The 24,386-nt window shown below is 36.1% G+C and overlaps 1 protein-coding gene across 9 annotated transcripts in view; it reads left to right on the top strand.

Moving 5' to 3' along the window:
- Positions 1 to 23,089, top strand: part of TCERG1 (transcription elongation regulator 1) — a 61,149-nt gene extending 38,060 nt beyond the window's left edge. For 8 of the 9 annotated variants that reach the window (XM_078449907.2, XM_078449903.2, XM_078449902.2 and 5 more), the window contains 8 exons: positions 6,962 to 7,080; positions 11,630 to 11,780; positions 15,864 to 16,028; positions 16,288 to 16,470; positions 18,477 to 18,656; positions 19,312 to 19,395; positions 20,728 to 20,828; positions 22,018 to 23,089. In XM_078449907.2, coding sequence (XP_078306033.1) covers positions 6,962 to 7,080; positions 11,630 to 11,780; positions 15,864 to 16,028; positions 16,288 to 16,470; positions 18,477 to 18,656; positions 19,312 to 19,395; positions 20,728 to 20,828; positions 22,018 to 22,219 — 1,185 coding nt within the window. In that variant the 3' untranslated portion in view covers positions 22,220 to 23,089. Of the gene's footprint in view, positions 1 to 6,961; positions 7,081 to 11,629; positions 11,781 to 15,863; positions 16,029 to 16,287; positions 16,471 to 18,476; positions 18,657 to 19,311; positions 19,396 to 20,727; positions 20,829 to 21,650; positions 21,745 to 22,017 lie in introns of all 9 variants that reach the window. The other variant, XR_009611046.3, reaches the window with a different exon arrangement.
- The last annotated feature ends 1,297 nt before the right edge of the window (positions 23,090 to 24,386 follow it).

The raw sequence follows: 24,386 nt of genomic DNA, 5'->3' as shown, positions 1-24,386 counted from the left end.
GTTTCCGAGTTAAATTACAAGTGCGTATTGAGAGCTACAATTCTTTCCCAATTTTACAGGCATTTTGTAAGCTGATGGTGTTACCTCTTATTAAGAGTAATACTTAAAAAGACGAAAAATATCAAGCATTTTTCCATTTAAATAAAGACTACTTAAAGGTTCTCATCCTTTTTGAGTAAAATTCTTAAAACTGGAGTGTAAGAAATGAAAGAAGCAAACATTTGGAATTAATATGTGTACTTTTTTAGTAGTTTTATTTGCATGAGTGTAAAATCAGGGAGAAACCAGTTAAGTTACATATTTAAGTTAAATTTAAGTTTAAGTTACATATTAAGTATCTAGGTCGTGTATTTGCACTTTGTAACTCCATTTCTGAAATTTGTATTTTGATTTAAAACAACTAACAATTTTATTGAAAATGTCTGTGTGCAAGTGCATCTCTTTTACTTTTCTAGCTATCTGTAGATTTACGTATATCTGTATATTTATGTATATTTTACATCATTCTAGAAGTATTTTATATAATTGTAACCATAAGTTTTAACTTAAGATTTTCTTCATTTAATCTTGTTTTTGATAAAAGATCACTTGAGGAGTCAGAAATAGTTTTGTTTTGTTTTTTGTTTTGACAGTTTTTTTTTAATGTTTATTTTTGAGAGAGATAGAGTGTGGTGGGGCAGAGAGAGAGGGAGACAGAGAATCTGAAGTGGGCTCTATGCTGACAGCAGGGAGTCCACTTCGGGGCTTGAATTCACGAACTGTGAGATCATAACCTGAGTTGAAGTTGGATGCCTAACCAACGAAGCTGCTGAGGTGCCCCTGTTTTGACAAAGTTTTAAACTGAATAACATTTTTAAACAGAAGCAGACCATTTCCATGCAGGATATTAGACTCTGAGGTAGAGACTAGTTATGCTAACACTTAAAATTGGGGGCACCTGGGTGGCTCCATCGGTTAAACATCCGACTTTTGATGTCAGGGTTGTAAGTTCAATCCCTGTGTTGGGCTCAGTGGTGGGCATGAAGCCTCCTTAAAAAAAAAAAAAAAAAAAAAGGTAGCTTATTTCAAAAATAAGCATTTTTTTTTTTTTTTTTTTTATTTTTTTTTTTTGTTTTAATAACATTTTTAATGAAAATACATAAGATGAGGATATTTTCAGAAAAACTTCTGTATAAGCAAAATCATGCCAGGTCTTTATACTAATCCATGTTTCCGTCTTTCTTAATGGCAAGTCATGTGTTTTTTTATTTATTTATTTTTTTTTTTATTTTTTTATTTTTTTAATATATGAAATTTACTGTCAAATTGGTTTCCATACAACACCCAGTGCTCATCCCAAAAGGTGCCCTCCTCAATACCCATCACCCACCCTGCCCTCCCTCCCACCCCCCATCAACCCTCAGTTTGTTCTCAGTTTTTAACAGTCTCTTATGCTTTGGCTCTCTCCCACTCTAACCTCTTTTTTTTTTTTTTTTTTTTCCTTCCCCTCCCCCATGGGTTTCTGTTATGTTTCTCAGGATCCACATAAGAGTGAAACCATATGGTATCTGTCTTTCTCTGTATGGCTTATTTCACTTAGCATCACACTCTCCAGTTCCATCCATGTTGCTACAAAAGGCCATATTTCAAAAAATAAGCATTTTAATGTAGTATGTGTTATTGAGAGCTTTTTAAGGTCGATGTATTACAAATAGTAATACGTTACCAATATAGTTACTCATTGTCAACTGGCCATCTTGGCCACTCTTTACTGGATCAGTATCAAAGTATAAATTGAATTAAATTGAAATGAGAATGAAATGAAATAATAGAGGTGTCTTGAAAAACTCTGTTCCTCTATACATTGAATACTTGGACGTCAAATGTGTAGCTATTTTTCTATATCAGTCAGTTCTCTGATACCAGCTGGTGTCCTACCATTAAATTGAATTCTGACACTACACGGAATTAGAATCATATCCCATAGATTAAAGGCTTAGACCCACGAGACCTTCCCTCTCTTCAAATGCTTATCACAAGTAGTACCTTCTACACACTTCAGTTTAGCTACAACTCAGGGATTCCCCTGTTCCCCTCCTCAGCTTTAATAATTTGCTATAATGGCTCACAGAACTCTGGGAAGCACTTATGTTTATTGGTTTATAATATAATAAAGGATATGATAAGGGGTGCAGTTGAACGGCAGATGATGAGACACGTGGGATGAGGCCTGGAAGTGTCCTGAGTCCCTGAACTTCTGTCCCTGTGAAGTTGGAGTGTGCCATTCTCCTGGTACATGGATATGTTCACCAAGCTCGCAGTTCTCTGAATGCTTTTGGCTATGATTTTTATGGGGACAGCTTACATAGGCATGGTTGATTAAATCATTTACCATTGGTGATTGGACTCCGTCACCAGCCATTGAAAGTTCCAGTGTTCTAATCACATGGTTGATTCCACTGGCAGCTATCTGCCATCCTGTGGTTATCTAGAGAGACTTTCCAGAAATCACCTCCTGACACTAACTTTGATGTAGTTGAAAGGGGCTTGGTATGAATAACATAAACTTGCTCTTTTCTCCTTTATCTAATTCAGCGACAGGACAAAAGCCAGGTACAACAGTAGAGGCTCCTGTCTCTCCTATCACTTAGGAAATTAAAAGGGTTTTAGGAGTTCTTGCCAGGAGCCAGGACAGAGACTATATATATATATATATATATATATATATATATATATGTGTGTGTGTGTGTGTGTATTTATTTATTTATTTATTTATTTTTTTCTTCTTCTTCTTTTCTTTTTAATTTAAATTCCACTTCACATATATTGTAATATTAGTTCCAGGTATACCTGGTGCTCATCACAAGTGCACTCCTTAATCCCTGTCACCTATTTAATCCACCTCCCCACCCACCTACCCTCTGGTAACCATCCATTTGCTCTTTGTACTTAAGAGTCTGTTTCTTGGTTTGCTTCTCTCTTTTCCCTTTGCCATTGTGTTTTCCCTTTGCCATTTGTTGTGTTTCTTAAATTCCACACATGAGTGAAATCATACGATATTTGTCTTTTTCTGATTTATTTTGCTTAGCATAACACTCTAGCTCCATCCATGTTGGAAATGGCAAATATATATATTTTCTTAAAACACAGTATCACACCCATACTTTTCACAAACTTCTGTGTTGAAGAAAAATATACATACATTAAAATCTAAACGTCATAAATTTCACAAAGTGAGCATACTGTGTAATTATGTAGATTAAGAAATGGAAATGGTTATGCAGGATGGCTAAGTCCTGAAGGTCTGTACAGCATAGTGCCTATAGCTAGCAGTACTATATCGTATACTGAAATTTTTGCTAGGATGATAGATCTTATGTTAAGGGTTTTTAATATCACTTAAAAATAAGAATAAATCAGAAGGGCTGGAGGAACCTTTTGGAGGTGGATATGTTTACGTCATAGACTGTGGTGGTTTCCTAGATGTATATTTATCTCCAAACTCACAAGTTGTATACATTAAATATGAACAACTTTTTGTATATCAAATATACCTCAGTAAAGTTGTTTAAAACCGGAAAGAAGGGGCTCCTGGTGGCTCAGTTGGTTGAGCATCCGACTTTGGCTCAGGTCATGATCTCGCAGTACATGGTTTCAAGCCCTGCATCAGGCTCTGTGCTGACAGCTCAGAGCCTGGAGCCTGCTTTGGATTCTGTGTCTCCTTCTCTCTCTGCCCCTCTCCTGCTCGCCCTCTGTCCCCCTCTGTCTCTGTCAAACATACATAAACATCAAAACAATTTGTTTGAAAAAATAATAAAAACGAAAAGAAATGGAATATAGCACCCTAGAAGCTACATTGGCTTAGACAATGTAGCTCTTTAATATGGATGTTTTGATTACATCTATAGAAGTCTACTAGAAATTTTTTATAAAAACTTAACAACTTTGGTTGTGTTTATTGTAACATTCACAAGTTGATGTTTTAAGAAAATAACCGCTTAAAATAGGGGACCTAAAAAGCTCAAGTGTATTGGGAAGCATGACACAAATAATTAGGAGAAGCTTGGAAGCATACCAGAACTCCTAATTTTCTTTGAGAAGGTGATCTCAGCTAGCGATTCCTAACCTTGGTGTGGGATATCCCAGAGGAAGGGTTGTGAAGTTTTCTCCAGCCTCTGAAAAGAAAGTTAATATAAATTCATTGGGCTTATTTGTAGTTCACTACTTTTACAAATAAGAAAGTATATACCAAAAAGAGAGAGAGGGCTTGAGAAGAACCCTCTTTTCCACATGGGTCAGCCTGCACATGCTTTCAGGATTTATTGCAGTGCTGTATTGGGATGGTGCTGAAAATGGCCAATGTGCCTGACGGGAGATGGTGAGATAGTTGTAGGTATCTCTATACAGCTATTAAAGATTGGTAGACAGACATGGCCTGACCTGGAATAAAGTTTTCAGTTTTGTAAAGAACATTTTTTGTTTGACTTTTTCTAAAGATGTACATGCACACCTTTAAAGAGACAAATATTTCTGTAAAATATGCTAGGAAAAGTAATAGAGTGCTGCCCAGTTTTATCTTTCTAAAGACATTTCTTCCAGAGCGTGTGACTTGCTTCATTTCGGACTGGTTACCCTCTACACCGGACATACAGCTGTTATTTTTGAGGGTGACCAGTCTTTACCATCATCCTGAGATTTCCCTCATCTCGTTTTTGGGGGTAGAGACTTCACCTGTTTCCTTCATCATAAGTCTTTTTCTTTCTTGGTTTACTCCCTTTTGACCCATTCCATCCCTGTAATAGCATCTTGAGAGAACATGCATGGGAGATAAACTTTGGAGCCTTGCATGTTTGCAAACATTCATTGTACCCTTAATTTGAAATTGGTTGTTTAAGATATTTGAAATTGGAAATCTTTCTCTTTCAGGATTTTGAAGACGTAGCTCTTTTTCTAGTTTTCAGTGTTGTGTTTGAAGCCATCAGTTTATGGGCCTTTGTTTATGGGCCTGTTTATTTTTCCTTTGTGGATGTGTAGGATCTCCTCTTAGTGTATAGCGTTCTGAAATCTCACCGTGATTGTGTACCTTGGTGGAAGGGGCCCATTATGCTGGGTGCTTGGTGGTCCTTTTAGTATGTAAACTCCTGTCTTTCAGTTCTGGGAGATTTTCTTACATTGTTTTTTTGCATTTGTTTCCAACCTGTTTATTTTTTCATTCTGGGACAGAGAATTTGCCCTTTTGGTCTCGTCCTTAAATTTTCTTTTCACCTGTTTTTTTAATTTTTCTTTTTTTAATGTTTATTTTTGAGAGAGAGAGAGAGAGACAGCATAGCATGCGAGAGGGGAAGGGCCAGAGAGAGAGGGAGACATAGAATCTGAAGCTGGCTCCAGGCTCTGAGCTATCAGCCCAGATCCTGATGCGGGGCTCAAACTCATGGATTGCAAGATCATGACCTGAGCTGAAGTCAGACACTTAACCTACTGAGCCACCCCGGCGCCCTCTTTTCACCTATTTTCTACCTCTGCCCCTTTCTTTTGGATGACTTGCTCAACTTTATTGTGAAATCCTTTAATTTGAGTTTTCATTTTTTCTGTCCTTTAATTTTTAGGATTTCTTTTTGTTCTTTAAGTTTTTCTTGTTTTATGATTACAGTATATTTTGTTAGTTTTATTAGAAAATAAAACTTAACTTTAGTATGTTAAATTAGGTATGCCCCCCCCTTTACCTTGAGAGATACTGCTTTACCTTTTAGAGCAAGAATTAGCAAGATTTTAAAATAAAGTGTCAGACAGTAAATATTTTAGCTTTGGGGGTCATTTGGTCTCTGTCCTAGTAGTGTAGTTCTGCTACTGTAACAAAGGAGCACCCACAGGTAGATAGATGTGAAGGAATGAGCCTGACTATTCCAATAAAGTTTTACTTGTGGACACTAAAATTTGGATTTCATTTAATTGTCACATGTCATGAAATGTTACAAAATTCTCTATTCCCTATTTAAAAAATGTTAAAACTCTTTCTGGGCTGTACAAAAATAGGCAGCAGGCCAAGTTTGGCCAGCAGATTGTGAATTGCCCACCCTGGTTCTAGAGAATAATCACTTGCCTTTTACTGAGGCTCAGGAGTGGCAGAGCCCCCAGATACATGCTGTTGGCAAGGGAGATTTTCTGATGGACTCCTTCTTAAACAGCCTTATTGTAGCTGTACTCTGCCCTCACTTCCATGGATATCTGTTGCTGTCACTTCTGGAACTGTTTGAGGATTCTCTAATAAAAGAATTGGTTTCTTTCTTTTCTTGACCACTGAATTTGGGTCAGCTCTCTCATTTTTGCCAGTCCTTTACTGCTTATCCTTGTGCTTTTCATCTTCAAGACTTGCTCTTTCTTTTTCCCATTTGCCTGGTCTTGTTGGTTTGTGACTTAAAAAGGGAAATCCTCTCGTCATTGTATTGGCATTGGAAGAAAGGAAATAGATGTGCATGTTCAGTTTATTATCTTGTCTGTACATGATTAGGTGGGGGAAAATATGGGATAGATGTAAAGCATTACATTTTGGTAGAGATAATTATGTCTTAAAAAGAAGCACAGAAATAAATGTAAACTATCTGTTCCATACTCTTAACGTTTTTTTTCTAGAAGAGATTTGGAAGGATTGTAATTTATATATTTTATATCCCCTGAAATTTTTTTAATATGCGTGTATTCAGTTTGTAATCAGGGACAATGAAAATTAAAGGGGCTTTTAACTTTGTTCTGGAAGTCTCAGCAGAGGGCTTGTGTGCTTCTGTAACACTGTCAACTGAAGTTTTAAAGTGAGACTTGCTACAGATAATCTGCATACAATTGAGATATCTAATTCATTTTTTTTTTTTCTATTATAGTTTGGACAAAGACATTGACTCAGTATTTTCTTACAGATTCCATAGTTTGGTAATTAAATTATTCCTATGGAAGACTAACTTGCCCAATTGGTTTATTTTTGTGATAGGTATTTGATCAATATGTAAAGACGAGGGCAGAGGAAGAACGCAGGGAAAAGAAAAACAAAATAATGCAAGCCAAGGAAGATTTCAAAAAAATGATGGAAGAAGCAAAATTTAATCCAAGGTATATGGTTCATTACTGTAACATTTCAAAATATGTATGTGCTTTCTTCTAAGATCAGCTAAGAGAATATGTATCTTTTGGATAATTGGACATGAAAAGTTTATTTCATTATTGATTATGCATTTCTAATCTTTATTCTTAATATATTTCCTTTAGAGGAACCTCTTGTGCTCTGTGAGAGGCAGTGTCTAGATATGTTTTTGTCTGATATTTTCAGTTGATTGTTAATGCCTATTGAGTATGTGTAATGGGGTGAAGAAGAGGAGACATTTAAAACTTACGTGACTAGCATCATAAAAACAATAATATTTAGCATCATTTAGCGGATATCTTATGTGCACTTAAAAAGTTGTATGTACAAACTTATACATACATACATACATACATACATGTACTTGAAGCACATATATGTATACACACGTTATCTCATTATCTCACTCAGTCTTCTAAAACAGCCAGTATAGATTTATATGCTTGTCTCATACCTTACCCAAGTGAATGTAGGATTTCAACTGGATTCCAGTGTTAATACAGAATAGTCTAGGCAAGAGAAAATTACTTTTTATTTATGGTTTAGTTTTGGCAATAGTGTTTGTTACTTGGTTGCTGTGAATACCTCATAACGTGGATAATTTTTAAAACTGTAGGGTAGAATTATGGAGTGTCTTGTTTAAATGGCACTTTTTATAAAAGTTCATCTTGTTGAAACGGTTACTTTTGTCATTGGAAGTAGAGGAGAGAATGTTGTTTGAGAAAGTATATTTAATATTATAATTTTATATTTGAAACATGAAGAGAAACTTAGGGCATTAATACACATCTCAGATAATAAAGTTAATAGAGTATTTGGAGCTCTGAAGAACGTAACATTTGTCAGGGGAGAGTAGAGTTTCAGACTCTCCGAGGGGTCTTGGTCCATTCTTTTTGGTTAATCAAAACATTGAGTTCATGGGTCAGTACTTGTGACTCAGTTATAAAAGACATTTGGGGAGGCAGTTGAGATTTGAGCATGGATGGATTGGTATTACATGGTATTAGAGAATTCACAATTTTCTTGGGTACGGTGGTTATAGAGGAAAAAGGATTTGCTCTGAGGAGATGCATGCTAAAATAGTTACAGATGAAGTCTCATGATGTCTGCAGCTTATTTTCAAATGATTCAGCAAAATACACTTATTTATTAAAACCCTTATGGATCTGACAATAACTGAGACTCTGAAGAGATTTCCATCTTGTGGATTTGACAAATTAAGTTACTGCTCTATCCCAGTACCCAGGCGGGCGCTCTTTTGGGGCTGACAGAATTGGTGGAGCAAGCTGTACCTTGCAGGTTACTTCAGAAAATAAAGCCATGAGACACATAACTAGAAGTCTTAGCACTTGGGACATTGTGCTGTATTGCTATATTGATGCATTTAACGTGACCCTAGAGATTAGGACCAAATTTAGTAAGTAGCAGAAAATGAGGAGGAAAAACTTAAAATTGAGAAAATATGTCTGCTAACTTAAATTCTCTTTGAAATGGGAAGAGACTATATATTATAAATAGATTTTGTAGATAAAAAACATTGGAGTTTATTCTGAAGGAAAAAATGACTGGGGAGAATTTAGTGCCTATTTCTATGTCTTTTTTCTTTTTGGATTGAAAGAAATTTCAAGGCATATCTCCTTGGGTCAGTTCCTGGTCACTTCCCAGTCTCCTACCACTATTATCCACCCTCACCTCTCCCTGAGAGAAAAGGGTGACTGTCTGTTTACCAAGCAGCACTTTCTGGAGTTGAGAGATGAGTCCTGTAAAAATCTCTATCACCATCTAATGCTAAAATTTCATTTTAGTCTTTTCTAGTGAAAAATAATTATTTTACCTATTTTATTACAAATGATATAAATATGTGTAAAATAATTCTCACTTTTAGAAATTGATTTTATATTTTATTTGTAGTTTTTTAATGTTTTTATTAAAGAAATTATTTTTTAGTGTTTATTTTTGAGAGAGAGAGAGAGTGAGAGACAGTGCGAGCAGGGAGGGGCAGAAAGAGAGGGAGACACAGAATCCAAAGCAGGCTGTAGTCTCTGAGCTGTCAGCACAGAGCCGACGTGGGGCTCCAACCCACAAACCGTGAGATCACAACCTGAGCCGAAGCCAAGATGCTTAACTGACTGAGCCACCCAGGCACCCCTTTAATGTATATTTTTGAGAGAAAGAGATTGAGAATGAGCACAAGCAGGCCAGGGGCAGAGAGAGAGGAGACACAGAATCCGAAGCAGGCTCCAGGCTCTGAGCTGTCAGTGCAGATCCCAACATGGGGCTCCAACCCATGAACTGCGAGATCATGACCTGAGCCGAAGTTGGATGCTTAACTGACTGAGACACCCAGGTGCCCCGATTTTACATTTAAAAACAGGTTTATTCTTTAATCATAGTAGTAATTCTCTCTTAAAATTAAAATGCAAGGTGCTTAGTTTATCGTGAAAACAAAACAGATTTAGTGGACTTACGTGTATGTCATCCTGTTCCTGGGATACACGTTTTTATTTTATTTAAACTTTTATTAAGTTTACCTATCCATTATTCAAACCAGGTTTGCAATGTATCCTGTTGTTAAAAAGTGTTGAATTAATGAAATTAGGTATTGTGAGTAACGATAGTTATATGTAAAAGATTATTAGAATCCTGGTTTGGTTAGCAAAGCTTCAAAATAGCAAATGTTAGCTATGAATGTTACTCGTAATCTTCAGTTGATGTTTTAAATACTAAATTCTGAAGTTAACCAGTTTATTTACAATTAAAGTTGTAATATAACCTTCGCTTTAACACCTAAGAAGATGTGTTCTATATTTGTATTGAAATAAACAGTTTTTAAAGGGAGAGAGTAAGATTTAGCTTTGCCTTCTAAAAAAACTTGCTAAATATGGGAGTATTTATTATAAGACAAATTATTACGTAAGGTGAAAGCTTCAAATATTGAAATATATCCAAATGTATGAATTATAAATGCCTTTTATTTGTGGAGAAAGTTTTTTTTTATACTGAGCCTCATTATCCCTCGTAGGCCTCATTTTTTTATGTAGCCTTCTTGGCAGCTTGCTTTGCTTTTTGGATCTATGCATTGATGTTTTCATCAAATTTGGAAAATTTTTGATCAGCATTTTTTCTGTTCTGATTGATTCTTTTCTCTTTTAGAATTCTAATTATCTGACAAATCCCTGAGACTATTCCCCTCCTACCCCAATTTTTTTTTTGTGTGTATTCTTTTGATGAGATAACTGTTACTGATCTAATTTGGAGTCAGTAGCTCTTTATTCTAGGTCTACTCTTTTGTTAAGCCCACCCAATGAATTTTTCCTTTCAGTTAGTTTTAGGTTCTTTTTTCCTATTTTCTGTGTCTTTGCTAAAACTCCCTTTTATTCATTCATTAAGGCCATGTTTTTAGTTCTTTGAATCTATTTTTCTTAAATTCTTTCAATATACTTACAATATTTTTAAAGGATTTGTCTCTTCCAGAACAGCGTCTGAGCATTTTCACTTCAGTTTCTGTGGATTGAAAAATTTTTTTGATTTGGGTTATACATTCTTTGTATGTTTAGTGTTGTCTGATTGAATATTGAAAATAGTGGATTATAGACACTCTGAAAGTCTATTCCCTTACTCTGAAGAGTGGATTTTTGTTTTCGCAGGCAGTTTAGTTACAGGCTGATCACCTGAATATAGCTTTGATTTAAGGCTTTGTTAGTGTGGGTCTCAGAAGTTGGAAGTTTCTCAACAGTCCAGCTTTGTCTCCATTGTGCAGCTTTTGTGGACTTTAGTGTCCTAATGCTGTTCTTTTTCTGCACTACTCAGTTTCTAACATTTGTTTTTTGCTCTTAACCAGGTAGCACTTTGGCAGGGGATGCGGTTTTTCCCTGCTATTGTACCCTTCAGCCTTGGCCATCTATTCATGGGGAATCACCTTGTGGTATATTTACTGGGTACTATCTTTCTAGAGCTTCTTCCCTTGCCATTTTAACACCCAGACTCTGATCTTTACTACTTGTAGCTATTGGGACTGCTGTACTCTGCTTGGACTGTAGCTCTCTGTACCTTGGGAAATTGTCCTGCGGCATAGGGCAGTGGGCCTTTCCTCAGTCTTACTACTACCCTACCTATTATGCACTGTTTTGGAATCATTTGCCTCATACATTTGTCTTCTTTCACAGTTGTTTCTGGAAGGAGATCTAATTCGGTAGTTAACTCCACCATGGCTAGAAGCAAGACTCAGCCTCTTCTTAGTGTGGAAATAGATGAGCTCTTAAGTCTCTTGAAGCACATACATTTTTTGTTCTCTGATGTGTTATCCCCCAGTGTCATGCTTGACAGCGTACAAATCACCAACCACATTTTCACCCTTTAGCCCTCTTGTACTCCTTTCTGTAGCTCACTTTAGGCAAATGTTGGGACTCAGTGAGTCTTTGGCACATATTCTGGCTGGAAAAATGGTATCTTCTTCTATACCTTTCTATAAGCAGAAATAGTTCAACCAAAGTTAGCACACTTGCCATTTTGTTACAGAGCTACTTTTAGTGAATTTGCAGCCAAGCATGCTAAAGATTCAAGATTCAAAGCAATTGAAAAGATGAAAGATCGAGAAGCCTTGTTTAATGAATTTGTGGCAGCTGCAAGGAAGAAAGAGAAAGAAGATTCGAAGACCAGAGGTGAGAAGGTAAGATGAGGTGATTGACAGGAGCGTGAATGGGAAGAGACTAAGCTGGGGCCATGTTTCTGATCTCATTCATGGGCATAGATCACAGGACCCCCAGACTGGTTAGCTTTGTAAGTTCACTTTTACAGTTGTTTACGTGTGTGTATTCAGTCACTTTACTTCCATAATGCTTATTTTAATAAGTTTACTAAAGTACATAGATTTGCTTTAAATTTTATTAATACTGAGTTTGCCCAGTACACCCGGAACTGACTGTTAGATCTTTCTACTCACTGGTGCCTGCTAAAATTCAAGATTCCTAATAAGCGGTAACCTTTAAATTTTAAAAAGCTTTTTTATCTTTTTTGCCTTCTAACAGCATTTTAGTGACTTTCTAATCTTTTAGTAAACATATCTTACATATAAATTATTGCTTATCAGAAATAAAGGTCAGCTATGAAAGATTAATGAATTCCAAATGTCACTTGGTAGTGGTGTCAGGAGCGGAGAGGAGTCCACCACTGGGGAGGCAGGCGGGTGGAGACCGCACCGGAGGTGCGCGGGCCATCAGAACACGCAGCCGCTCTCCTTAGTCCCCCTGTGTGCTTTGTGGATGGAGATGAAGAACCTCTGAAGCCTAATCATTTTTGACATTTAAAATGGGCTCTTATTCCAGAAAGTTAAAACATCACAAATTCTATTAAGGAATGTCATGAGGGAAGTAATAACCATTCTTAATGGGCTCAAGCCTCCTGCACTGTAAATAGCAACAGTATTGGGTGAAATAACTTTTGTCAGAAATACCTGAAATTTCCTGATTATCTGGTTTCTTGGGCTTCAGTGGAGATTCTTCCAGAATTATTATTTCACCATTAACTTTTTTTTTTTCTGCAAATGATTATGCTTCTCAGGAAATGTGCAGAATTGAGTTCTGTGTAAACATTGTGTATGCTGAATTAGAATCATGTTAATGTATTGTTTGCTACTTTTGACTTTTGGTAATACCTTATTTGATTAAAGAATACCAAGTAAAATAAATAGTTGATACTGTGTGATTGCTTTTATACAAATTGAATGTTTTTCTCTTTGCATTTATAACCAATGTTCTATTTCTAAACACTCTTTTTGTAACTATTTTGTGTATTCTGTTTTATAACAAGTGGATAGACTTTACAGTTTTGTGCTGTGCGGCCTGTCAATCAGTTCAGTCTGACAGCTGTCAATCACTGATACGCAAAGTATAATGGGATTCCCTAGTGAGGAAAGAATTGGTATCTCTGTGTGGTGACTTTAGCCTCCCGCAGTTCCGGTACTTTACTTTTTTTTAGTCTTTTTTCCTTATGAAGTGATGAGAGTTGTGCCCAAAATGTGTTAAAGTAAATTAAATAGATATTGCATCTAAATAAACCTACTATATTCAGCTTTACTTTCTTTCGATTGTAAAATAATTCTCTAAGTTATAGGTTTGGTTTTGTACCTTTACTAAATTTTTAAAAAAGAGGCAGGAAATAAGTGAAACTTTCTCAGCCAATTTAAAGAATGCAAAATTACTTACTAACTAGGCCCTGGGAACAAATCTTTAAGAGTTTAAATACAGTGTATTTTATATTCACGGTGTGAGAAGTAGCTGGTTAATTAAGTTTTATTAGTTTCTTCATGACTTTTAATGATTATTCCTATGAAGTATATTGTCTATACTGTTTTTTTTTAAACCCCATTTTAGCTGTATGTAATTGAATAGTAAGATTAGTGCTCGTAGCATGGTGCTAGTTTATTGGAGTTTGCTTTCTTTATTCTTATGATTCTCTAATTGTTGTTTGTAGTATTGAGGTAATGCAGTTAACAGCCAGATAATAAAAGTTTTTTGCTAAGTCAAAAACCTGTAAAGGACACTGACTTTTGGTGAAGTAGCCCCCACCTTTGGTAGACATTTTCAAGCTAAAGAGAAAAATCATTTGCAGGTAGCTTTCACTGGTAATTTTCCATTTTATAAAAAATGCCCCTAAAATTCTGCTTACTTTTGCTAGACTGTTTTGTCTGCCAAAGTAGCTACCTTCAAGGTTTTTTAAATTTTATTATACTGTATAACCCATTTTTATAAAACTGTGGTTCAAATAAGATACCTTTTGGAACAACACATTTGAAGTTGCACACAATAGAGTTAATCCTCTCATGAAGTGCATTTTTCTCTCTTTCCTCACTTAAATTTTCTTCTGAACAAGTTAAGTATTTTACAGTACATTAGGCTTAGGAGACTGTTTTCCCCTGTTAAAGTGAACAGCCTAGATGGTAAGGTACTTTGATTTGGGGAGAGAAGAAAATTGGGAATGTGGAGTCTTGGATTGCTGCTAATGGGTAACTTAAATTTTTTGACATTTATGCAGTTGTTGATAGTTCTCATACAAATGGCAGCTTTGGTAAGCCATGTATAGCCTGTAATGGTAATATCCACAGTGAGAGGAAGTTAAAATTTAATTTTATTTAAAATTCACTGTTTATACATCACACATTTTTAAAACTGTAAGATAGTCATTTTTAGGCTTTGTGTCTAATATTTGAAAATTGTCTTAAGTCAATATAAATTGACTTGGAAATTGGCTTGGAAAGATTCCTGTTTAAAATAGCTTGCATGTTTTATTTAACATAAATTTTGTAAATTTTGCTTTCTAGTTTTCACAGGCATCTAGGAATTTGGTGTTCATCATGTCAGATACAAAGTAGACAAGATGAACAGAAAAATTGTTACATCACTATATCAAGTAGTTGCTTTTTCATTGTGTGAAAATACTGGATTTATGAGTATTTCTTATTACTACAAAGTCAAGAGCCAAGTTCAGTAGTAAAAGAAATCCACAGCTGATTAGCTCTTGGTTTTTAAAAAATTCTCTAATAGGAAAGAAACTCTTTTCTTATAATCTTACTAGTGTTTTCCAGAAATGACATTATCCTCTCTTAATTCTCTGTTAGGGGAGATGAGAGTTTGGAATAGGCAGAAAGAATGTGATTCCATTTCTAATTTCTGATTCCTTTGGTCACGTGGGAAGCCAGCATGTTTAATTCCTACAGGGAAGAGAGGTTCTTGACATGGTCTGACTTCTCTATTGAATTGACTGCCTGCCTCTGGTGTCTCCCCTCATAGGCGTACAAGATAACTTGAATGATACTGAATTTTAAAACAGGTCCTCAAAGTTATGTAAAAATAAACGCTTTCTTTATTTCTTTATCCCCTATTTAAAAAAATAAGAATTACAGTTTGGGAGAAGGATTCTAAGTATTGTACATGTTGCTACCAAAGGATTAATATCTTTTAATAACCTTGGTGTAATTTTACTGAGTTGGTACTTGATTGGCTCAGAATGTTAATTTATTAGCAGTTTTGAGTTATAAAGGTATACATGTTTAATGCTAAAAAATACCAAAAATCTGAATATAGTTTTTAAAGTAATGATTAATTATGATCATAGAAATCCTATAATTTATATATAAGGGTACAGGCATTGATTTTTTTTTAATTAAAATACAAAAATTTACCCTGCTTTTTACTTGTTTTTAGACATTTGGCAGTACCGTTCCAAGTTTCTAATGAATGAGACTTGTTATTTGTGCTCATCTATTTCTAAATTCCCCTATTGTAACAAACAAAAATTATATTCATCTACTTTTTAAAATAAGTCATTATTATTAACTTGATGTTAAAATGTAGTTTACTGTCAGTTCATAAACCTGATTGTTATCTAAAAATAAATATAAATTCTTATTTCTTATAAAAACGTGGCAATGCTGAAATGAAAAAGTTAACAACCTAAAAAAATTTTTTTTTCTGTATTTGAATAATTTGACTGGAGAAAATGATTTATCTTGAGTTTGGTAGATTTTAAATGAGAGTTTATGTCTGTTGATTTTTATATTTATCATGAAAGAGCAATTCTGATACTCTTTTTGACTAAAATTTATTCCGCTATAAATAAATGAATTTAAAAAGTTATTATTCTCATCTTTAAGGTAAGTGAACAATTTTTTCTGGTTGTAAACATTTGCATATGAGGAATTTCTCATGGTGGATTCCCCCCACCCCCCATTCCCTGATAATGTTTTGAAATACAGATTAAATCGGATTTCTTTGAACTGTTATCTAATCATCACTTGGACAGTCAGTCCCGATGGAGCAAAGTAAAAGACAAAGTAGAAAGTGATCCACGTTACAAGGCAGTGGATAGTTCTTCAATGAGAGAAGACCTTTTCAAACAGTACATTGAAAAAATAGCCAAGGTAACTATTGTGTTTATTTATACTATAAATATGGAATAAGAAAATTCTTAATTGCATCATAAAGGTATTAGCTGCTGTTTGGGATTTGGAATTTTTCCTGTCAGTATAATTAATATAAGGATCTCTAGCACATGTAGTTGATTTGGAAACGAGGTACAGTGTTAATGTATATTCTTGGTAAAACCCAGGTTTGAAATTCTGTATTTGGCAAGCCACTTACTCTGGGAACATATCTTGATAATGTAATTTTACTTTATAGAATTTGGACTCAGAAAAAGAAAAGGAGCTTGAAAGGCAAGCCCGCATTGAGGCAAGCCTTCGAGAACGAGAAAGAGAGGTTCAAAAGGCACGTTCAGAACAAACAAAAGAAATAGATCGAGAGAGAGAGCAACACAAACGAGAAGAAGCTATCCAGAATTTCAAGGCTCTTTTATCTGACATGGTATATATTCCTCTCACTCCCCTCTCCTCCCCCCCCCCCCCACCCCCACCCCCAGCCCTGTCCCTTAAGTACTGGATATTAGAGATCTATTAGGTTGTCTTGTTAGTGCAAATTTTAATATTCTTTAAATGGAATCTGAGAGATCTAATTTGGTAAGTTGTTTCATAAAGTGTTTTAAAATAGTATTAGCACCCACTAGAATAAGAAAACCATTGTTATTTAACATTTTCAGAAGTTTCTTTGTACATATAAAAATGTATAATCTTTTAGTCTCAAAGGTAACTTTTTATTCTTGATGGAAGTCATCTTAAATTATTACACACTTACATGCCATAATAATAAACAAAATGTGCTGAATAGAATTAAACCTTTTGCTTGGTGATTTAGGGTCACCACTGTGGTGATGAATGATTGTACATGTAAATGGTATGAGGTCTAGACTGGAGGTGTACTGACCCCAGGAGATAGATACTCTGGAATTTTCTTGCCAGCGCTTCTGCACATCACCCAGGGTTGCTGAGGTGTGTAGGGTTTTGTCTGTATAGCCAGTGCACCGAGGCCACTCTGCTGTGGCCATGGTCCACATGTTTTGTCCCCTCTCTGTGTCACCATCTCTCCTACTATTTCTTTTCTCTCTTTCATAAGGACTCTTGTTGTTACTACTACTACTGTCAGTTCTTTGGATTTCTTCCCTTGCTTCTCCTGGTATGTTTTGAGTTTCCTCTTTCTGTTCTCTGGCTAGTTACAGTCATTCACTGATTTCTTTCCCTACGTTTACTTTTCCCCACATTCATTCTCTTTATCGCAGTCACAGAAATCATCCTAAAAACCAAATCTGATTTTGTCACTCTCCCTGTTGCTTTCACAGAGAGAAGCTTCTCTACTCTTAGTGGTTGCAAACATCTAAAATTCAGTTGTCTTAGCATAATATATGACTTCATTCCTTAACTCCCCCACCACCTTCATGTTATGTTACCCTCTTTGGTTTTCTCTCTTGCCCCTTTAAGCTCTAGCCTTTCTGCACTTAGTTCTAATGAACCATATTTACACTTAATGAATTCTGGCATTAGTCATGCTAATCCCTCCACCTAGAATACTTCAAGTGTGCTTGAAAACTCATTTTTCAAGAGCACGCCCAGATAACTCTTCTTTGAGGCTGATCTTGACCCATCTAAGGCAGATTTGTTTTCACTGTTCCCCTTGCCTGCCCTGTGGTCAGCATACACCTCACAGCACTTATTATGTGCTTTTGCCGTTACTTGCTTACTTGCCTCTCTTCTCTTAAAAAAGTTGAGTCCTTTGAAGGAAGGGGTAGTGTCTGTCTTTGTTTTTCCAGTACCAAGCTCCGTGTTCAGCTGACTCATTTTTAGGTGCTTGATAAATGTTGATTAAATAAATGTTTTTATATTTTTCTTCTTTCTTACCTTTCTGTCTTTTTAGCCTCCCATATTTCTTAGCATTGGCAGTGGTGTAACTAGCAGTAACTTGTATTGCCATTACCAGCAGTGAAGCATAATCTTGTGCTGGTTGTTGAACCAGCCTGATCTGTCACGTCTTCTCTTACTGACCATGTTAATTCTTGCTTATGCTTTGAAATGTCACTTCCAGTATGTAGTTGATAAGTACAAATTTGAGCTCAAGATCTGTTGGTGGGTTTTTTTTCCTGTCACCTCTTTAGTCCTGTAGCAAGATATTTCCTGTTTTATTTCTATCCATTTCTCCTACTCAAGGTTGGTAAGATGTTAAATAGAGTGCCTAAGTACGATTAAAGTAATTCTCTTCATCTTTCTACACCTCTGAATCCATACTTGATAGCTTGCTTGGGTGAGCTCTGAGAGGTGGGATTTCTGGTTTAAAGAAGCAGATTTTTAGTGACTATTTAAGGTGGAGTCACCAGAAGCTTCCGTTATTAATTGTATCATTCCTAAACTAGATAAATAAGCCTTTTATTGTCGAAATGTGAAAAAAGAGATCTTTGGTGATAGAATTTTCTGGTACGTTTTTAGGTGCGTTCTTCAGATGTGTCATGGTCTGATACTCGGAGGACTCTCCGAAAAGATCACCGTTGGGAATCTGGATCCTTGTTGGAAAGAGAGGAGAAAGAGAAGCTTTTTAATGAACACATTGAAGCACTTACCAAAAAGAAGAGGGAGCACTTTAGGCAACTTCTAGATGAAACTTCTGCAGTAAGTCTCTTATTTTCCTTGTTTTAATCTAGATGGGGTCTTTAAGAATAATTCCAAAAACATCGTAGTGTCGTGGTCTTTAGATCTCTTACTGGAATGCATGGGTTTTATACACTTTCTTTTCTGTTTTTTTTTTTTTCTTTTCTTTTTTAAGTAAAATGTTAATGGCTTTCTTAACTATTTAGAAATTACTTCCTGCCGCAGTTTTCACATTCCTGGTGATTGATATTGGGCTTTGTTGTGTGATCATTGATCCCTCCTAATGATAGAATGATAGACTGAGTGGATTGCATCTTTTGCTCCATTTTCAGTTTGGTCCCATGGTCCCTTTTTTCCCTCCGTCGTTCACGTTTTCTTCTGATACCTGATCTCCTTTTGGTGGTGTTTCTTCAGAAGTTACAGTGTTGCCTATGGGGATCCAGGGTTTGCAGGTGATTGTCTTAGGCCACCTTGAAATAGGACCATGAATATAACTCTTGTGGCCAACAACAAAAAGAAATTGTATTAAAGCTGCTTCCTGTCCAATTACATTTGGGCATTATTACAGGAGATTGTAGGTCAGTGTGCAATACTGTGTACCATATGTGCTGCCGCCATTTGATCTTTGCGATGAAAGTGAGTTGTATTTGTGTTTTTTATTCCTTGCCTTTCAAAGATTACCTTAACATCCACATGGAAAGAAGTAAAAAAAATCATTAAGGAAGATCCTCGGTGCATTAAGTTCTCCTCCAGTGACAGGGTAAGAGGATTTTGTCTGAGATTTACTGTCAGTTGATAAATATTAAATGTGAGCTTAATCAGCACCACCAGTATGTATTTTGATTAAACTGACATGGATCGTTTTAAGTGAATAACTTAAGAGTATGAGAAGTAAATCTGAATTTTAAGGTCATATTTTTTATCTTACACTATACATTAATAAGACAGCAAAGTAGAAACTGTAAAAATGTCATCCTTGGGGTTAAGCCTGTGTTCTGGGGTGTTAGAGCTTTACTGAAGCTGTAGTTTTTGTTTCTGGTATAGTCAGGTCCCACTACATAGACATTTTCAACCTGGCCATGGATACCAGGCTGTCAGAGCACCAGAGCCGTGTTAGCAGAATGCCATAATGTGATCTTTTGTTGTTACATGCCCCGGAGACTGGAGTAGAGGAACTGCAGATGGGGGAAGTTTATAGAAGCTGAGCCCTGTTCTGGGACACTCTCACTCCTCTGTGGAAAGTGAACTCCCCTGGGTTCTGAAATAGTGAATGATGCCAAGGATAGGGTAGCTGACCGCAGTCTTATTTTATCCCTTGGCCTTTCATTTGTTCCTTCTCCCCATCATTCTCCTTTCCCAGTTGGTTTCTCTAGGTCTAGGGTGCACAACCCCATAGAGCTATTCTTCTTCCCCCTGTTTCCTTAAGATGGATTGTAGATGTGTGGACCACAAAGTACACATGGCTGGGAAAGAGTGGTGGACCGATAGCTGACAGGTCTAGTCTTAGTTTCTAACTTTTCTGATTGTTTAAATTGACAATAATACTTTTTAATATTGTTATTATTGTTAATATTAATATTAGCCCAAAGAGTTTATACCCATTATGCCTGTTCCTTAACTAGAAAAGCTAAATGCTCAGGATCAGTTAGTACTAAGTTATGAATGTTATTTGGGGTTCTCCATAAGTTATACCACATTATTGTCTTGGTGTTAGAAGATAGAAGTACAGTCTACAGGAAATACCCCCTTAATTTCTTTATTTTCAAGAGTATCTACCACTTGAGGTTGTTAGGAACACAAAAGGAGATATCCTGATAAAACCCTCAGCACAGTGTAGCACATTGCAAGCCCTCGGGCTTTAGCTACTGCTAATATATTGAGTGGTTCCTTGTTCTTGGCTTCTTTTTGCCTTAAAAATGTACATTGCGTATTTTGCAGTTTAATGAATGCTGCGTGAACAAAAATGTACTTTCTAGCCTTTTTCTTTGGAATTATTTATGATGTGACTTACAAATTACCGGTTTAATAAATAATTGATAGTGATTTTGGAATTTGTGACTTTTTTTTTTTAAATCTTACTGTCCTTTTGCAGAAAAAACAAAGAGAGTTTGAAGAATACATCAGAGACAAGTACATCACAGCCAAAGCTGACTTCAGGACGCTTTTGAAAGAGACCAAATTTATAACATATAGGTGTGTGCAATGAAATGTTTCATATCCGCAGTCATTGTCTTTACTAGTCTTTACTCTAATGGCCAGAGCATTCTATGCATTCACACACATGTTGACATTATTAATTTTTAGGAATAAGAAGAAGCCAATTTTATTAAAGGCCAAATACAGCCCATGTCTACCTTACTTTTTTTTTTTTTTTTTTTTAAAGAAAGGGCCCAGATGTCAATTCTTATTTTGTGTTACCCACCCATCCAGTTTTTTAAACACACTTTTGTTTTTACTTCACTGCTTTTTTAGGAATACCCCCGCGCTTGATAAGAGTTGTATTTGTGAAGAGATTTCTTAAACAATCCTTCACTGTCCATTGTCTCTGCCTCCTGTGAAGACTATTCAGTGTTGTGGAACATTTCTTAAGCTTGAAATCATCTTAAGCTCAGCAAAAACTTTTTTTTTCCAGATGATAGCAATTTGCTGGATACTTTTAAATAAAAATTTTAAACGATAAAAATCAGAGTTTCTAGACAAGATTTCTCTGTAACGTGCCCAGTAGTTCCACATTCCCAACCGTTTTACCATCAGGAAAACAAGTTTACAATGCTCGATGCTTAGCAGTCAGTGCACAGGAAAGCAATTTTGTTTCATGCTCCAGCTTTTCTTCCTTTAAGAGAAAAATTGGAAACATCTTAATGAAGGGTATGTGCACGGGAGGATAGATAGTGCTGAGGGTGTGGTTTTTAGGTATTTTGTCATTGGATTTTTTGGTCAGGATCCGTAATGTTTTGCATCAGCTTGGGCTTTTAAATTAGATGTGAAGTAAGACTTCTTTCTACATTTTTATAGTTAATTTAGTGAAAGATGTGAAAGTGAAAGCTTGTGAAAGATGCTGGGATTGGCAGCCCCGCAGACTGAAGTCCTCTGTTCATCCACAGAACAGGTACAGCACGGGCAAGATTTACCCACCCACCCTCAGCCCTGATCTGGAGGGACCACCAGTAGGGGTGGGAGGGTAATTCAGCTTCTGAGGCCCTTTCACTCCTTGGAGTCTTTGCTGAGGCGATTTACAAAGGTGACCACTGCAGTGAAATTTTTCTTAAAAAAAAAAAAAAAAAATGGAAACACAATTAGGAACTAGATGGACATTTCCAGCTCATTCTGAAAGACCTGTGAACAGCAGTCAGTAATTCTTGGACTTGTTTTCTTATTTCAGATCCAAAAAGCTAATCCAGGAATCTGATCAGCACCTGAAAGATGTAGAAAAAATTTTGCAGAACGACAAACGGTATCTAGTACTAGACTGTGTGCCAGAAGAGAGGCGTAAACTGATTGTGGCCTATGTGGATGACCTGGATCGCCGGGGTCCACCCCCACCTCCCACAGCGTCAGAGCCCACAAGACGATCAACAAAATAATTCTCAGTACTCTTCCACAGGGGTATCTTAATTCAAAAACGCTTGCATGAGCCAATTTCCAGGTTTTTACATGTATGTGCATTAGTCAGACTATTGCAGAACCATCTGACGAACAGAAGGAGAAGCATTCGTGAACAGTTTCTGAACAGAGAACACTTTGGAAATAATTTATGCTTTTCTTTGTGTGGCATGACTGACATACATACTCAAATATAGGCTGTCTCTAGTAAATCTAAAATCTTGAAGCTAAAAATCATCCTTTTATGAGGTGTGGAAGTCAGTGACTTTTGGTGACGTTCTTTCTAGCAGTGTTAAACATGCAAGACGTAAGAGCATTTGTGGTTTGAACTTGCAAGATGCAAATACCACAGACTCCAAGAAAACCTAAGTTAGGGTTTGTTTTGTTTTGATTTTGTTTTTTAAAGCGGGTAAAAGAGAAAACACTGAAAATTGAATTCTTATCTTCCAGAGGCTAAGATTATTATAATGGACATACTTTTACCTTTGTCTCTAAAGAACACTTTAGTTTTGTTTGTTCACTTACGTGCTTTGATTACCCCCTCTGAATTCTAGGCCAAGTCTTGTTTAGCCTAAGAGAAGATTTATTTAGTAATTTCTTCTCAGGTATGGAACCACGGTCATAACTAACATGTTGGCCAGAATAGGACTGATGGTTAAACACGTTTTATTTACCATTAAGTGATCTTTATCAAATATTCTGGATTAGACAACAAATTATCTTTCTTGGGTGTTCCCTGTAAACTATACTCCAGTTTGAATGTTAAACTTTTGTTTCTAAAGTTTAATTTTAAGATGTTTGAATGTTCAGTTTATGTATTTGAACTACAATAAACCAACCCTTTTTATATATGTGGATTGTATATGATTATTGTTGTGGAACCTATAACAAAGACATCTTTTAAACCTGTTCATTAAAGCAGTAGCAACTGTAATTTGGCACAGAGAAAGTTGACTTCCAATCCTATATATCGCATAGTTTTTAAAGGCTTGAATATAATAAATTATTTGCAGTATAAAAGGGAAGGAATTTGTAAAGAACCATTTTGGTGCTCAGTCTCTTAGCAATATCCTACTGCCTCATAGCAAGAAGATGCTGGTTTTTTGTTCGTGTGTTTTCTTGTTTTTGTCTCTATGTTAACACAATTGATGGTGAAGTCTTCTTGGCACCCTTTCAGTGTGCACTGCACATCATACCGTGGAATGTACCTTTGACCTCCACTCGCTCTTTCTAGCTGTACCTCCCCACTTTATTTTTTTTTTATTTTTATTTTTTTTAATTTTTTTTTTTAACATTTATTTATTTTTGAGACAGAGAGTGACAAAGCATGAATGGGGGAGGGTCAGAGAGAGGGAGACACAGAATCCGAAACAGGCTCCAGGCTCTGAGCTGTCCGCACAGAGCCCGACGCGGGGCTCGAACTCACGGACCGCAAGATCATGACCTGAGCCGAAGTCGGACGCTTAACCGACTGAGCCACCCAGGCGCCCCTGTACCTCCCCACTTTAAAGATTCCTGTCTCATTCCTTCATAGATGTCTCATTTCAGAGTACCACATCCATGTTTAAGAAAAATAGGTTAATTGGATAACGTATCTTCCCTTTTCTCTCCCATCTCCTGTGATTGCAGCAAAACCTAAAATGAGGAAATACCAGTAGATTGTATGTTCTGTGCACACAGACACAGATCACATGCATACAGACTCATTCACACTTAACATTACTTAGTACTTAGCTTAAATATAGTGTTACAGAAATCATGTATGTGAGAAACTATAATTAACTGACTAAGGTCCTAACCTGTACAATTTGATAATGAACGAGATAGTTTTTCCTGTTTTTCCCCCTTTTTTTGAAGGTCATTTGTATAAACCCATTGAGTGATTTTTAAGTTCTGTGAGGCATGAAGCTGAAGTGTTTGCCAAAAGGAGCACAGCTGTTGTAGGAATATAACTGGCCAGCAAAAGTGAAAGCTCTTAGAATGCTTTATTTTGTTCTGAATTCCACGTAGTGTTGTTTGCCCACTCACTGTTTTGCTTCTCACAGTTGAAAAGTGTGGGAAAAAAAAAAACAAAAACGGTTTGGTGATACCTATCCTAATTTCCTACTTCTGTTGTAAAGTATTTGGGATTGACTGTTCATTTAAGGT

Source organism: Panthera onca, chromosome A1 (genome assembly GCF_046562875.1).
Source record: "Panthera onca isolate mPanOnc1 chromosome A1, mPanOnc1 haplotype 2, whole genome shotgun sequence".
Classification (NCBI taxonomy): domain Eukaryota; kingdom Metazoa; phylum Chordata; class Mammalia; order Carnivora; family Felidae; genus Panthera; species Panthera onca.
Note: the sequence above shows the minus strand (reverse complement) of the source record. Positions and strands in the feature narration are given on the sequence as shown.